Raw genomic sequence first — 13,852 nt, 5'->3', positions numbered from 1 at the left:
AGAACTCCTGGGTTCTCATCCCAACTCTAACACGTGCAACCTCTCTCTAGTTTGTCTTTGCAAGTCCCTGAGGGCCAAGTTTTCAAAAACTCACGGCTTGGTTTTTAAGAGCCCAGCACCCACAGTATTCTGACCTTCATTTCTCTGGCTTGGTCTCCCCATCCATTGGGGATAATAGTATCTACCTGTGACGTTCCCCTCTGGTGTTGTCTGGACCGGTGATCTGCTAGGCCACTCCATCGTTGACTCTGGGAGCCAGCCTTACCCTGCTCTGCTGTGAGAACCCCCTCTCCTGGGCTGTTCACACACAGCCTCTGGCATGTAAGCTGCTCCCAGCTAGCAAGCGAATGACACTAGTCAATATCTCCGATCCCAGAAACAACCCTAGAAACCTCTGTCTTGCAGTGTCCAGTTATGCCTGCAGGACGCTGCAAGCTTTTATAAGTTTGTCAATTTAACAAAGAAATTGATATGTACCAGGCTTGTTCTCCCAAGGGGAGTTTCTGACACACTGCAAACCAAACGCACTGCTTCAGGTAGAATAAACAAACAGATTTATTAACTATAAAGGTAGATTTAAGTGATTATAAGTCAAAGCATAACAAGTCAGATTTGGTCAAATGAAATAAAAGCAAAACGCATTCTAAGCTGATCTTAACACTTTCAATGTCCTTAAAACTTAGATGCTTCTCACCATAGTCTGGCTCTTCAGCCAGGCCCTCCCCTTTGATCAGTGGTTCAGTTGCTTGGTGGTGTCTATAGATGTAGGTGGAAAAGGGAGCATGGCAAAATGTCTCTCCCTTTTATCATGTCCTTTCTTTCCTATTGGTTTTGCCCACCCCCTTCTGAGTCAGGTGAGCATTACCTCATCGCAGTCCCAAACTGCCCAAAGAAAGGGAGTGACTCACTCGAGGGTCTCACAGATTCTTTTGTTGCTGCCTAAGCCAGTGTCCATTGTTCCTGTGAGGCTGGGCTGGGTTTATCCCATCCATGCCCTGGCGAGATGTGAACTGCCTCTCTTCTTGGAGAGTTTTTGCCTGGGCTTGCTTTAAGCCACGAGGATACATTTTCAGCCTCATAACTATATACATGAAATTATAACCTTACTATAACATTACTGTAACAATTACTATAACAACCATGTTCAGTGCATTATGAGCCTTCCGAAGACACCCATCATGACAAACTTTGCATTGGATACCACAAAATCATTTTATAAAGACCAACATGGGGGTGTCAGGTGTTCCCCCAAGGTACAGAGCGTCACACTATCTCACAGGGATAGTTGTGAATTTATTCCAATGTATAAATGGCGGCGGTGATACAAAGAACTAAGTACCGATTTTACTAAGGGGCTTGCCTGCTCCACCTGTTTATTCTGCAGCTGAGATCATTGTCTGGGAGGTTACAGTGGGCTGCAGTGGAAAAGATTGTGGGACTATTAGTAGGGAAGTCACACCAGGAACAGGCAAACTTTTGAAAGAAGCACTTGAGTTTGAAGGCCCCAGAATCTGGCCCCTCCATCTCACAGATGTGTTCTGTTGGAAAATGGTCCCTTGATAGTAAAATCATCTCTCTTAACAGAGGCTGCAACAAGTGTGAGCATCCCAGATGGGCGACCCTTATCCTCATGCCCCAGGAAGCTGGGTTTGTTGAGACTGCAAACAAACATGTGACTATCCGTGTCCCCTTTGCTCACTCTGACAGCTCCCTCCTGGAGTTGGTGGGATTGAAACTGACGAGTTTCCTGCACTTTCAATAAGCAGGAGCCTTGTCCATTTCAACGCTGGCATGTTTCCCACTAGAGATGAGAGTGGAGACCCGAGGACTGTAGTCAGTGACAGGCATCTATTTGCTAATCTCCTGGGCTTGGTGGAATTTAGACTCCATGATGGGTCAATAAGAGGAAGTTAATGAAGGCTCGGGGGACTGTTAATGGGTGATAGTGTTTTTAACCCATAGGTTGCCAATTCATACCCCCTCACATCACTAAACGCTGTTTCAATTGGCTGGCTCCTTCGTCCGTGACACAGTGAGCTGGTGGTGTCAGTTTAGTTTCCAGTGACAATGAGCTGAGCCAGGTATTACCCATCGGCTGGCAGAGCTGTTCGTTATACTGCTGTCCTGTCAGATGGGAACTGGATGCTCAGGTTGCTGGTAATAGCGTGTGCATCTCTGCGACCTCGGTTTGAAGTCAGTAGTGGCCAAAAGCGGAGGGGGGAAATAAACATCCTGATGGCTGATTGGTGGCCTGTGTTGACTGAGTTTGGGGGTGTGGGGGCCTGTGTGTCTCTGGTCAGTTCTTATAAGACAAGTGCCCAGCGGTGTTACATTCGCCTTATGTAGGAGGTGTGCTCCCAAAGTGACACATTCCAGCTGGGGGTGTTTATATGAGTTACACATTCCTTTACACCTCACAAAAATCCAACCCATTTGTCCCCGTTCCCGAACTTTTTCTGTTTCTTCCTTAACTTTGTTTTGGAAACTAGCATTTCAGGTAGGGGTCTGTGAAGGTATTTCCCAAGCTTATACAAAGACACAGAATGAATGTGTCTTGATTTTGACAAGTTCCCTATCTGCTTATGCCAAAGCTTACTTCAGCTAATGCAAGGTGTTATGGGATACTTGGTATAAGAGAACAGGATTATAGTCAAGGTATAGGCCAATTTAGGCTATATAACTGCTATATTATTTGTGCTCAATGCATACTAATGTATCTTTGGTACAGCAAATACATATTATTAATATGAGATATATTTGCTAGCCAGCATATGTTGATCAGCCTCATAAACACCACAGCTGGTACTAATTGGCCTTTTGCTGGCAATCTCAGAAGAGAAAGCAAAGACTGACTGGACCACAGAGGCTAAACTCCCTCCTTATTCCTAGCAGTGGTTGCTCTGGGTCCTGTCCCTTTTCTGTGGATAAAGGCAGGGCTGCGTTCTCCAGGGCACTTTTCCCCAGCACTACATTCACTCAAAGGAAACAAGGGGATATTGTACGGCAGAGAAACATTGTCTTCATGGGGATTATCGTCATTGCTAACCTGGTCCAGTAAGAAACAAAACTCCTGCCCTGGTGTAAACGTCCTGTCTCATCCAAAGGGACAAAGATGCACCCAGAATGACTGTGAAATAAAACATTTCTCTGAAAATGCTCCGTGAGATGTCAGCTGGTGTCTTCTGAAAATTCCCCTCTTAATCCCAGCCTGCCCCACCTGCTCTGGGAGTGGCTGGCTAATGCTGAAATCAGGAAGGGCTAAGGGGAAGGTTCGGGGAAGCTAAGTCATTGCTGGGCATATGGGATGTACTGCTTATTAAATCTGCCTGTTTTTCATTTAGAAACTGACAGCACTGAGCCAAATTCACTACGGGGATAGCGTGGCATGGCCCCATAGGCTTTAATGGAGCTCTGCCGACTTTACATCACCAATAGATCTGACCCCTTGCCTCTAGGAAGAAGTGAAAGTTCCTTTGTGCTGGGATTGCGAGAATGCCCTCGTTCCAGGCACTCAGACAGGGCTGGGCAATTTCCTGTTTAACCTGAACCAGCGTGTACACTCCCTGCTCGCCCAAGTCACTGCTCGGAATCCTGACTGAAATGCTGGTTCCAGGCATTGGCAGCAGGAACCGTAGGAGGTGGCGTGTTCCTTAGTGTGCAGGTTCCCGGCCCCGTTTTGTGCCTGACCTGTTCCTTTCAGAGCCCCAAGCCTGGACAGCACATTAAGTGACACTGAGGTCAGCAGCCTTGGGCTCAAACCAGACTGTCTGCTAAGGCAGACTTTGAACTTACGCCAGAGATGTAGGTTGGAGAGTAGCAGGTCACCTTGTGGAAATCGGCGGAGGGTTTGCCACCGGCATGAACATTGTTTAATGAGCATTTCCACCAGCTCTGCTGCTAACAGACTCTGGGGAAGGGTCGACTAGCGTGTGGGCGCACTGGCTTTCGTTCCCCTGAGCCCAGGGCGTTCCATGGCCGTCATGCCCCAGACGAGTAAGTCCTTGGGACGTCTGTGCTTGGAGCTGGGAGTGTGATTCCCAGCCCAATGAGACATGCTTGTGCTAGCTCTCAGCGCACTAAAATCAGAATGTGGCCGCAGCAGCGGGACGGGCCAGCTGCCCCAAGTATCTGCCTAGGGTCTCGAATGTGTGCACGCTCGGGGGCAGCTAGCCTGTCCCGCTGCTCACCTGGAGCGGCCGCACTCTGATTTTAGCACACTGGCTCGCTGACAGCTAGCAGGAGTAGGTCTCCTCGAGCTGGGAATCAGACCCAGCTCTAAGTGTAGATACATTCCTCCTCCAGAGAGTGCCATTTTCCTACAGCCCCCGAAGTAGCACTTGGCTTCCCTGTCACCCTCTGACGGTTTATCCCAATCACCACGCCCAGAGCACCCCCTGCTGCCTGGTCAGTGTAGAATTAGGGACTTGCTGTCAGCAGGTTGGTAGTTAACCCTGGGATCCATTAGACCTGCTAGCATGTTTTTAAATACAGCTAGTCCACACAAAGGACAAACGATGGTTAGCATTGTGCACGTTTTCTAACATGGTGCTTTTTCCCAGTATAAATGAGGCCCAGGTCCCCTTGGTCAAGTCCCTGCCTCAGTTTCCCTATTTGGAGGCTTTCCCTCTTAGGAATTGTAGTGTGTGTGTGTAATGGGAAGACAATGCTTGGGAATGTCTCTGGATTCTGTTTACGCTGCCACCACATGCATGTGTCCTGTCCTTCTCCCTCCCCCGCCCCTCCACCCGCAGCATTTCATAGTTCGCTGGGTGGATGGAGTTATGGAGGGTGACGGCTGCTGGGGGAAGCAAGATCAACGTTCTGTCCTAGTGGTGCAGATCCTCCAATCCTGACTGCCCCGTGTGGGATCAGGGTCATGTACTATCCTGCCAAAGCAAAATGTTCAGATCTGCAGCTGGCGTGCCTGGTCATGATTAGGATTCCATCTAAATTGTTCTTTTTTGTGGCCTTTTCGTGTACAGTTGGATACATTAGTCTCATTCGCTTATCTCTTTTTCAGGACATTTGCTGAGCGCTTGAGGAAGGATTCCTGCTCGTCCATCAAAGCAAAGGTAAGGGGCAGAGCTGCTTCTTGCATTTCTTGTTTGTGCCTGGCTGCAGTTTTCGTGTAAACCAGGTAGTTAGGTGGAGTCATGGGACTCTCTGTGATCTTTCAGCTTCTGTGCTGCTCCCCATTATCGGACAGATCAGGAGAAATGCTTTAGCTAGGAATGGAAAAAACAGTGGTGAAGGAACGCCCCCCCCCCCCCATCTTCCCTCCCCTGAGCCTGTCAGCTGGGATCTAAGGCCCTGGGGACACTAGAGAAATTTGCACCATCTGACCTCCATGGAGGTCATGACATTGTGCAACTCCCTGGAGGTAGGCTTTCTGCAATGAAGCAGGGTGGGGTTTATGCCTGTGCAACTGCATGTGGTACCTTATAAAGGGAGCTGCACCCAGCGTAAACCCTGCTTTGTGTTGGAGCAATGCAGCTGCAGTGTGTGTGAGCACTTATGTAACGTGCCTGGCTTGAGACCGTGGCAGCAAATGAAGAGCAAAAGTTAAAGCGCTGTCCAGTTACGTTATGTAACTCGGTGACCTGCTGAGCACCCTTCAGGGAGGTTATTGATTATACCATGTCATTGGACTCCAGGCTGTACTGTTTCCAATCTCTTCTGATCCCACCTAAGCATCATGGTTGCTTGTTAAGTGGCCTGCATGGTCCTAGCTGGGGTGAGAGCTGCTCAGAAATTTGGCCAGCTCACTTGCTAGAATATGGAAAATGGGAATAACAATAGTGGCCTCAGGGTTAACCAGACAAGCTCCCTTCTGTGCTGGGCTGAGGGGCTGAGGCCTTGTCTGTGGTGGAGTCCCGCGCAGCGGCGGGTATATGACTGGGTCTCCCTGCTTTCCCCAGATACGATGTCTCAGTCCAAGGGCACAGTGGTTCTTGCCTACAGCGGGGGCCTGGACACCTCCTGCATCCTGGTGTGGCTGAAGGAGCAAGGCTACGATGTCATCGCTTACCTGGTGAGGAGCTCTCTGAAATGCCAGTCGCCTCATGCTTCCTCTCTTCCCCCCCATTCTTTTCCTGACACTCCCTAGCCCGTCTCTTTCAGGCGGGGATCTGTGTGACAGACTCTGGGAAAGCAGTGGCTGGCGCCCCTGGGGTGGGGTTTTCCGTGTTCGGAGCTGTCAGAAAACGGGCATTTTTGCCAGCTCAAGGGCTGCTGTGAGCGTCTGCCCTGATGGTGCAGGGTCTTACCACAGCAGCGGGGAGATGACGCACTTGCCGGGCGATGACGTGCTTGCGGGGCCTTGGGCTCCTGGAGTGACAGACTCGTGAACTTATTTAAAAAAAAACGGCTCTTTTCTCTGTCAGAAGTGTCCCGGGCGTGAGTGTGATTTGGAGGGCCCTGCTTCCCTGCCTGGGGCCTGTCAGGTTTCAGGGGGTCAAGGTGATCATGGTGAGGGGGAACCAGCCAGAGCAGGTCTGAAATGTTGTTTCAGTGGAAAACCCCATTTTCATCGAAATGGAAACCTTAGAAGATGTTGATGAAATTTTGCTTAGGAAAAAAGGAAGCGGAGCAGTTTGGGGGATGGAATGTTATGACGTTTCATTTCGAAACAATTTTTCAAACTGAAATTTTATTTTATTATTTTTTTTTTAATCAAACATCTTTTAAACGGTCGAAATGGGACCGGACAGCTTCCATCGACCCGCAATGAATAGCCTTCAAAATTTTGTTTTTGCAGGGAAATTTCCATTTTCTTTTTCTTTTAAAAAAAAATTCATTCCGTTGTGGAACAGAAAACATTTCAGTATCTTGGAATTTCCCCGACAGAAAAACGCTGATTCCCACCCAGTGATAGCCCCTCCTGGGGGGTGAGAGGGCTAGTGGGGCGGAGGCAGGGTGACAGTGGCAGTGGGGTCCTAGCTCCAGATAATATGGGTAAACACACAGTGCCCCTCCTATTGCGTTAATCTCTGCATGCAGGACCCGAGGCAGCAGCCGTGACCCTGCTGCCGTAGCTGGTTAAATATTGGCTGGCTGGTACGTTCCTGGGTCAGTGACCCGGGAGGTTCTGCTCAACCAGCACGTTCAGGACACTGCCCCTCTCGAGCCATTATTCCCAATTGAATAAAATGGGACCACTGAGGAGGCTGGACATCAGCCTTGCAGTGCTGGAGTGAGACCTGCCACACCAGCCTTAATGAGCAGAGGCTCTGCCTGGCTGGGGGCGGATGGCTAGATCCCAGTGTCCCCCAGGTGACAGGACTTAGCCAAGGGCCCTGTCTCCTTTAGATGGCCAGGAAGGAGGCCTTTGTTAAAAGGTGATCTGAGTCTATGGAGCAGGCACAACAGTGACTGCAAACAAACAGATTCCCTCTAGTGCACTGGAGAGGTAAAGCGCAGCTGTGAGCTGTGCATGAGCAGGGGAACAGGCAAGGGGGTCCCGTGGGCTGGGCTTTGCTGTTGGGTATACCTGGTGGTTGAGGGGCAAGAGCAGGGCTCACTAGAGAGGTGACGTGGCTGCACCTGGGCTGGGGATGTTGGTCAGTGTCACTAGAAATGAGCATTGTTGACGTTGGGTGATGAGCAAGATTCAATAGTGCAGCCGTACATGGTCCTGCTGGGACCGGTCGGGTGAGTTGGCTCCAGTAGAGGGGACTGAAATCTCGATTACAGTGCGTTGGCTTTTCCTCGATCCAGACAGTCTGAGTGATGCATGCTGTTCCCCACTAGGTGCGTGGTGGCCTAGGGGTCTCCCATGTAGGGCAGCCTCCAGGGTGCCTCTTGTGGCACCTCTGGGGGGCCTGGTCTCCCCTCCAGTACAGCTTGGGCGGAATGACCAGGGAAAGCCCAGGGTCGATCTGTGTTCTGACCTCTGGCTCGGATAAATCGCCACAGCCTGGAGCCTTCTGTCCCTGCGGGTTTTCCTCCCCCTCCCCCCCCCCCCCCATCCTCTTACAGCCAGAAACCAAATGACTGTGGGTTCCTTCATGCCTTGGAGTACTTGAGACTTATCAGTAGGGGCCAAGCTGACGGGCTGGGGGCTGCCATCCTGGCCAGGGCCGAGCTGTTCAATCTCTTCCTCATTTTTACTTCCAGGCCAACATTGGGCAAAATGAGAACTTTGAAGAGGCGAGAAAGAAGGCGCTAGCTCTGGGAGCCAGAAAGGTAACACAAACCCTGTTGCCTCTCACGGACGTAGCTCTGTCCCCGGTTCTGTTGTCATGCCATCCCTGTAGCTCACGGACAGGCGTGCTATGTACACACACCTGGGGAGCTGGGATGTGCTATGTACACACACCTGTTCTGGCTTCTTCAGCTCCATAAGCACAGGGCTTTGCCACTGGGCCAATGAGAGCTGCATATCTGCCGGCTTTTCAGAATTTTGGGGGCGTCTCCAGCCTCTGGATGGGGGTGGCGGGGTGTCCTCCCTCCTCTTTGCCCAAGGTCAGAAATGTTTTCAGAGATTTCCCTCTATAAATGGCCAAACCACCAATAAATCCTAGATGCAAACATAAGAACATAAGAACATAAGAAAGGCCGTACTGGGTCAGACCAAAGGTCCATCTAGCCCAGTATCTGTCTACCGACAGTGGCCAATGCCAGGTGCCCCAGAGGGAGTGAACCTAACAGGCAATGATCAAGTGATCTCTCTCCTGCCATCCATCTCCATCCTCTGACGAACAGAGGCTAGGGACACCATTCTTACCCATCCTGGCTAATAGCCATTTATGGACTTAGCCACCATGAATTTATCCAGTCCCCTTTTAAACATTGTTATAGTCCTAGCCTTCACAACCTCCTCAGGTAAGGAGTTCCACAAGTTGACTGTGCGCTGCGTGAAGAAGAACTTCCTTTTATTTGTTTTAAACCTGCTGCCTATTAATTTCTTTTGGTGACCCCTAGTTCTTGTATTATGGGAATAAGTAAATAACTTTTCCTTATCCACTTTCTCAACATCACTCATGATTTTATATACCTCTATCATGTCCCCCCTTAGTCTTCTCTTTTCCAAACTGAAGAGTCCTAGCCTCTTTAATCTTTCCTCATATGGGACCCTCTCTAAACCCTTAATCATTTTAGTTGCTCTTTTCTGAACCTTTTCTAGTGCTAGAATATCTTTTTTGAGGTGAGGAGACCACATCTGTACACAGTATTCGAGATGTGGGCGAACCATGGATTTATATAAGGGCAATAATATATTCTCAGTCTTATTCTCTATCCCCTTTTTAATGATTCCTAACATCCTGTTTGCTTTTTTGACCGCCTCTGCACACTGCGTGGACATCTTTAGAGAACTATCCACGATGACGCCAAGATCTTTTTCCTGACTCGTTGTAGCTAAATTAGCCCCCATCATGTTGTATGTATAGTTGGGGTTATTTTTTCCAATGTGCATTACTTTACATTTATCCACATTAAATTTCATTTGCCATTTTGTTGCCCAATCACTTAGTTTTGTGAGATCTTTTTGAAGTTCTTCACAATCTGCTTTGGTCTTAACTATCTTGAGTAGTTTAGTATCATCTGCAAACTTTGCCACCTCACTGTTTACCCCTTTCTCCAGATCATTTATGAATAAATTGAATAGGATAGGTCCTAGGACTGACCCTTGGGGAACACCACTAGTTACCCCTCTCCATTCTGAGAATTTACCATTAATTCCTACCCTTTGTTCCCTGTCCTTTAACCAGTTCTCAATCCATGAAAGGACCTTCCCTTTTATCCCATGACAGCTTAATTTACGTAAGAGCCTTTGGTGAGGGACCTTGTCAAAGGCTTTCTGGAAATCTAAGTACACTATGTCCACCGGATCCCCCTTGTCCACATGTTTGTTGACCCCTTCAAAGAACTCTAATAGATTAGTAAGACACGATTTCCCTTTACAGAAACCATGTTGACTATTGCTCAAGAGTTTATGTTTTTCTATGTGTCTGACAATTTTGTTCTTTACTATTGTTTCAACTAATTTGCCCGGTACCGACGTTAGACTTACCGGTCTGTAATTGCCGGGATCACCCCTAGAGCCCTTTTTAAATATTGGCGTTACATTAGCTAACTTCCAGTCATTGGGTACCGAAGCCGATTTAAAGGACAGGTTACAAACCTTAGTTAATAGTTCCGCAACTTCACATTTGAGTTCTTTCAGAACTCTTGGGTGAATGCCATCTGGTCCCGGTGACTTGTTAATGTTGAGTTTATCAATTAATTCCAAAACCTCCTCTAGTGATACTTCAATCTGTGACAGTTCCTCAGATTTGTCACCTACAAAAGCCAGCTCAGGTTTGGGAATCTCCCTAACATCCTCAGCCGTGAAGACTGAAGCAAAGAATCCATTTAGTTTCTCCGCAATGACTTTATCATCTTTAAGCGCTCCTTTTGTATTTTCATCGTCAAGGGGCCCCACTGGTTGTTTAGCAGGCTTCCTGCTTCTGATGTACTTAAAAAACATTTTGTTATTACCTTTGGAGTTTTTGGCTAGCCATTCTTCAAACTCCTCTTTGGCTTTTCTTATTACACTCTTGCACTTAAGTTGGCAGTGTTTGTGCTCCTTTCTATGCAAAGAAACATTGCACATAGCCACATCCGTAACTCACTGTGTCTCCCTTGTTTCCTCAACCCTTTATAATCCTCTCTACAGCCAAATTTCGATATCTTTCTTCTCCGTTTCTCACTTCCCTCTTTTCCCTCTATCTTTTTTTTTTTTTCGTTTTTCTTCTTCGGCTTCTCCCCCCTCCATTCCCCCCCTCCCCAACATTTCTGGTTTATTTTCCCTCTCAAACCTTTCTTTGTGCCCTTACAAACAAGGAGCAGCCATTGCAGGGCTGGTGGGTTCAAGGGATGGTTGATCAGCTACAAAGCCTTTCTGTCTGTGCCACTAGTTCACGTCCAGACCAGGACTTAGAGTCATTCCCACCTGTTTGGTGGTCTCAGTCCATCTCCCAGCGGAGGGAGGTAGCCCAGGGAAGCATATGCTACTGCCATGATGTATCTGTTCTAGGACTAGAAAAGGGGCTTTGGTTTCTAGAGCTGTTGATCCAGAACTTTTCACCAGCACCTAGAAAAGGGGAGATGCTTATGAGTCATTGGTGACACTGGGCTGGTTTCATCCTCCACTGAAATCAGTGACACTTCTCCCGGGATAAATTTGGCCGTTTGTCTCCAGGAAGTTAGTCAAATCTATGGGTGCAGTTTATGGAAGACCTCAAAAGCAGGTGGTTGGAGCAGGGTTCCAGCCCCTAGGGGATGTTTCATCTATTGAAGAAATTAATCTTCACCCCCAGCAACACCCTATCCCAGCAGGAGCCGTAGGCGACGCTCATTGCTTGGGACTCTCTCTTTATTGTGCAGGTTTACATCGAAGATGTCAGCAGGGAGTTCGTGGAGGAGTTCATCTGGCCGGCGGTCCAAGCCAATGCCCTGTATGAGGACCGGTATCTCCTGGGCACCTCGCTGGCTAGGCCTTGCATCGCACGGAAGCAGGTGGAAATTGCCCGGAAGGAGGGAGCTCAGTTTGTTTCCCATGGAGCCACCGGGAAGGTAAAGGAAGGGCAGGCCATTGCTTGGCAGCGGGGCTGGGCTTTGGGTGGCTAGGAATGCGGGTTTCCCCAAATAACTTCTGAATCTGAAACTTGCCCTAAGGACCGGCTCTGATTCTCAAACCACTCTGGCGTATCCCTGTGCTTTCTGCTGCAGCACCCAGTCTGTTGCTGGTTCCTTCCATTGCTCTATAGGAGTCATGATAAACAGTCGGCACCCTTCCGTCTAAAGATGTAATGAATTAACCCTCTCAGCCCCCTCATGCGGCTGGTAGATAGGAGTTCCCCCACCCCCACCACTTTGTTGAAGGGGAAACTGAGGCACGGACATTTGATTTGCCTGCTATCACAGAGCAAGTCCCTGCTTTAGGGCTCTTGGCTGGAAGCTCTCCTGCAACTTCTGGTAGAGTTAGAACTGATTGGGGAACTTTCCTTTTTAAAAAAACAAACAAACAAAAATGGATGAAATGTCCTGGCTTGTTGAATGAACTGAAATGTTTTGAGTCAGCTCAATCTGTGGCTGCCCGAGGTGCCATGGTGCCTCATGGCAATTTCGCCCCTTTGTTGATATTTCAACTTTTCATCCTCCTTTGGGTCTAAAACAACCCTGGAAATAACGGACGTTCCACTGGGATGGCAACTCTGATTTTCACCCAGCTCTAGTTAGAAACTTAAATTTGTGTTTGCTCCCTGGGCCTTGCCAGCCAATTGATGGCACAAATCCTGGATCGGAAGGAGTTTTATTTTAAAGGTGGTGTGTGTGCAGGGGGGGGGGGGGGGAAACGGGCGGTGTTGTTCCAGCTACAGCACCGGGGCCATTGTGGCTGTGGGAGACCCCCTTGGGAAGTCTGCAGGAAAGCCATGAATGGCCTGGCCTGCTGCGTAGACCACTGCAATGTAAGCTTTGCAAAGCAATCCCTGGTTTTGGTGCTGGGCGAGAGGGGGAGGGGAAGAACTGCTCATCCCCTCCCCCTGCTGGTCAGGGAAACTGTGGTGCTGGGGTGAGGCTCAGAAATGGAGGGTTAACGCCCTGGAGAGCACAGTCGCGTTCTTGGGGAACTCCAGTAAGGGGTTAGTAGGGAACCCAACGGTTTCTTTTGACCCAAAGTGTGTCCTAGTGGATAGAGCACAGGACTGGGACTCAGGAGACCTGTTCTTGGCTCTGCCACTGGTCTGCTGTGGGCAAGTCACTTCCCGCTCTGTGCCTCAGTTTCCCCAGCTGTATAATGGGGTTAATGACACTGACAGCCATTGTACTGCACTCTGAGATTGCCTGATGAAAGGTGCTAGGTTTTATTGTGCATGGGGTTGCTGTCCCATTGAGCTCCGTGTTGCAAAGCCCCTGGCTTCAGTCTGGGCTGTGGCTGATCTTTCACTCCCATGCAGTAGGGGAAGCCTGAGGAACCTGGTGGAAGGCATTTTAAAAAAACAAATCTCTCCCTCTCACCCATCTGAGTGATCTCAGAGCCATGGAGCTGGTTTCCCTTGGCTGGATTGCTCTGTAGAGAGGGGGCAGAGATGTTGATACCAGATCGGGGAAGCTTTTTGGCCAGCATTTACCACTAGAGGGGGCTAGAAATCTGCATTGAAAGGCAGTAGCCAGGTGTAGCTAGCTCACTGACCCGCAGAGAGGGAGTTTACATGCAGAGATTCCCCGCTAGAGGCAGACAGAGACCACAGGACGGGTGCAGCTCAGCGAGAGAAGCTGCCCATATAAACCGAATGAGGGATGTCACTTTATTTCCTATGGAAAACGAGTTGGAGCTTTCTCATAGGGCTGGTCAATTTCCATTTTCCTTTCAGCTAGGAGTCGCTTGTCCTCCATTGCCCCAACAAACCCCTGATGGTGAATTGCAACAGGGGAAACATTGCACAAATGGGGTACACCCCCCCTACCTCCTGGCTAAAATCCACATGTCTCTAAACGTGCGTACGCTATCACCACTTGTCGTTGGCCAGGTTAGAGCCTCTGTGGAAAGTGTTCATGCAACATACGGCAAGAAGAGGCCTGGAGACAGAGGGGGTTGGAGGCTGCTCCGCCGTAGTTACCATTATAAAACTGTGCTTCCAAACTGGATGCATGTCGGAGTTCTCCAGGTGGTGATGTAGCCCGGGAGAGTCAGACAGGGTATCGGACCTCCAGGGTCCCCAGAGAAGCAAAGGGATTCTGAAAAGCATCCTAGATGTGTAGGACTGGAAGGGACCTGCACTGAGGCAGGACCAAGAAAACCTACCTTTATGGTTAGATATTAGGAAAAACTTTCTAACTTAAATCTCCCTTGCTGCAGATTAAACCA

General features: G+C 49.0%; 1 protein-coding gene across 1 annotated transcript in view; it reads left to right on the top strand.

Moving 5' to 3' along the window:
• Nucleotides 1-13,852, top strand: part of ASS1 (argininosuccinate synthase 1) — a 78,950-nt gene that overhangs the window by 2,620 nt on the left and 62,478 nt on the right. The window contains exons 2-5 of the mRNA XM_065418794.1: nucleotides 5,021-5,072; nucleotides 5,919-6,031; nucleotides 8,116-8,184; nucleotides 11,368-11,556. Of these exons, the coding sequence (XP_065274866.1) occupies nucleotides 5,924-6,031; nucleotides 8,116-8,184; nucleotides 11,368-11,556 (366 nt within the window). The 5' untranslated portion in view covers nucleotides 5,021-5,072; nucleotides 5,919-5,923. The remainder of the gene's footprint in view (nucleotides 1-5,020; nucleotides 5,073-5,918; nucleotides 6,032-8,115; nucleotides 8,185-11,367; nucleotides 11,557-13,852) is intronic.

Source organism: Emys orbicularis, chromosome 18 (genome assembly GCF_028017835.1).
Source record: "Emys orbicularis isolate rEmyOrb1 chromosome 18, rEmyOrb1.hap1, whole genome shotgun sequence".
In the NCBI taxonomy this organism is placed as follows: Eukaryota; Metazoa; Chordata; order Testudines; family Emydidae; genus Emys; species Emys orbicularis.
This window is presented reverse-complemented; position numbering and strand designations above follow the sequence as displayed.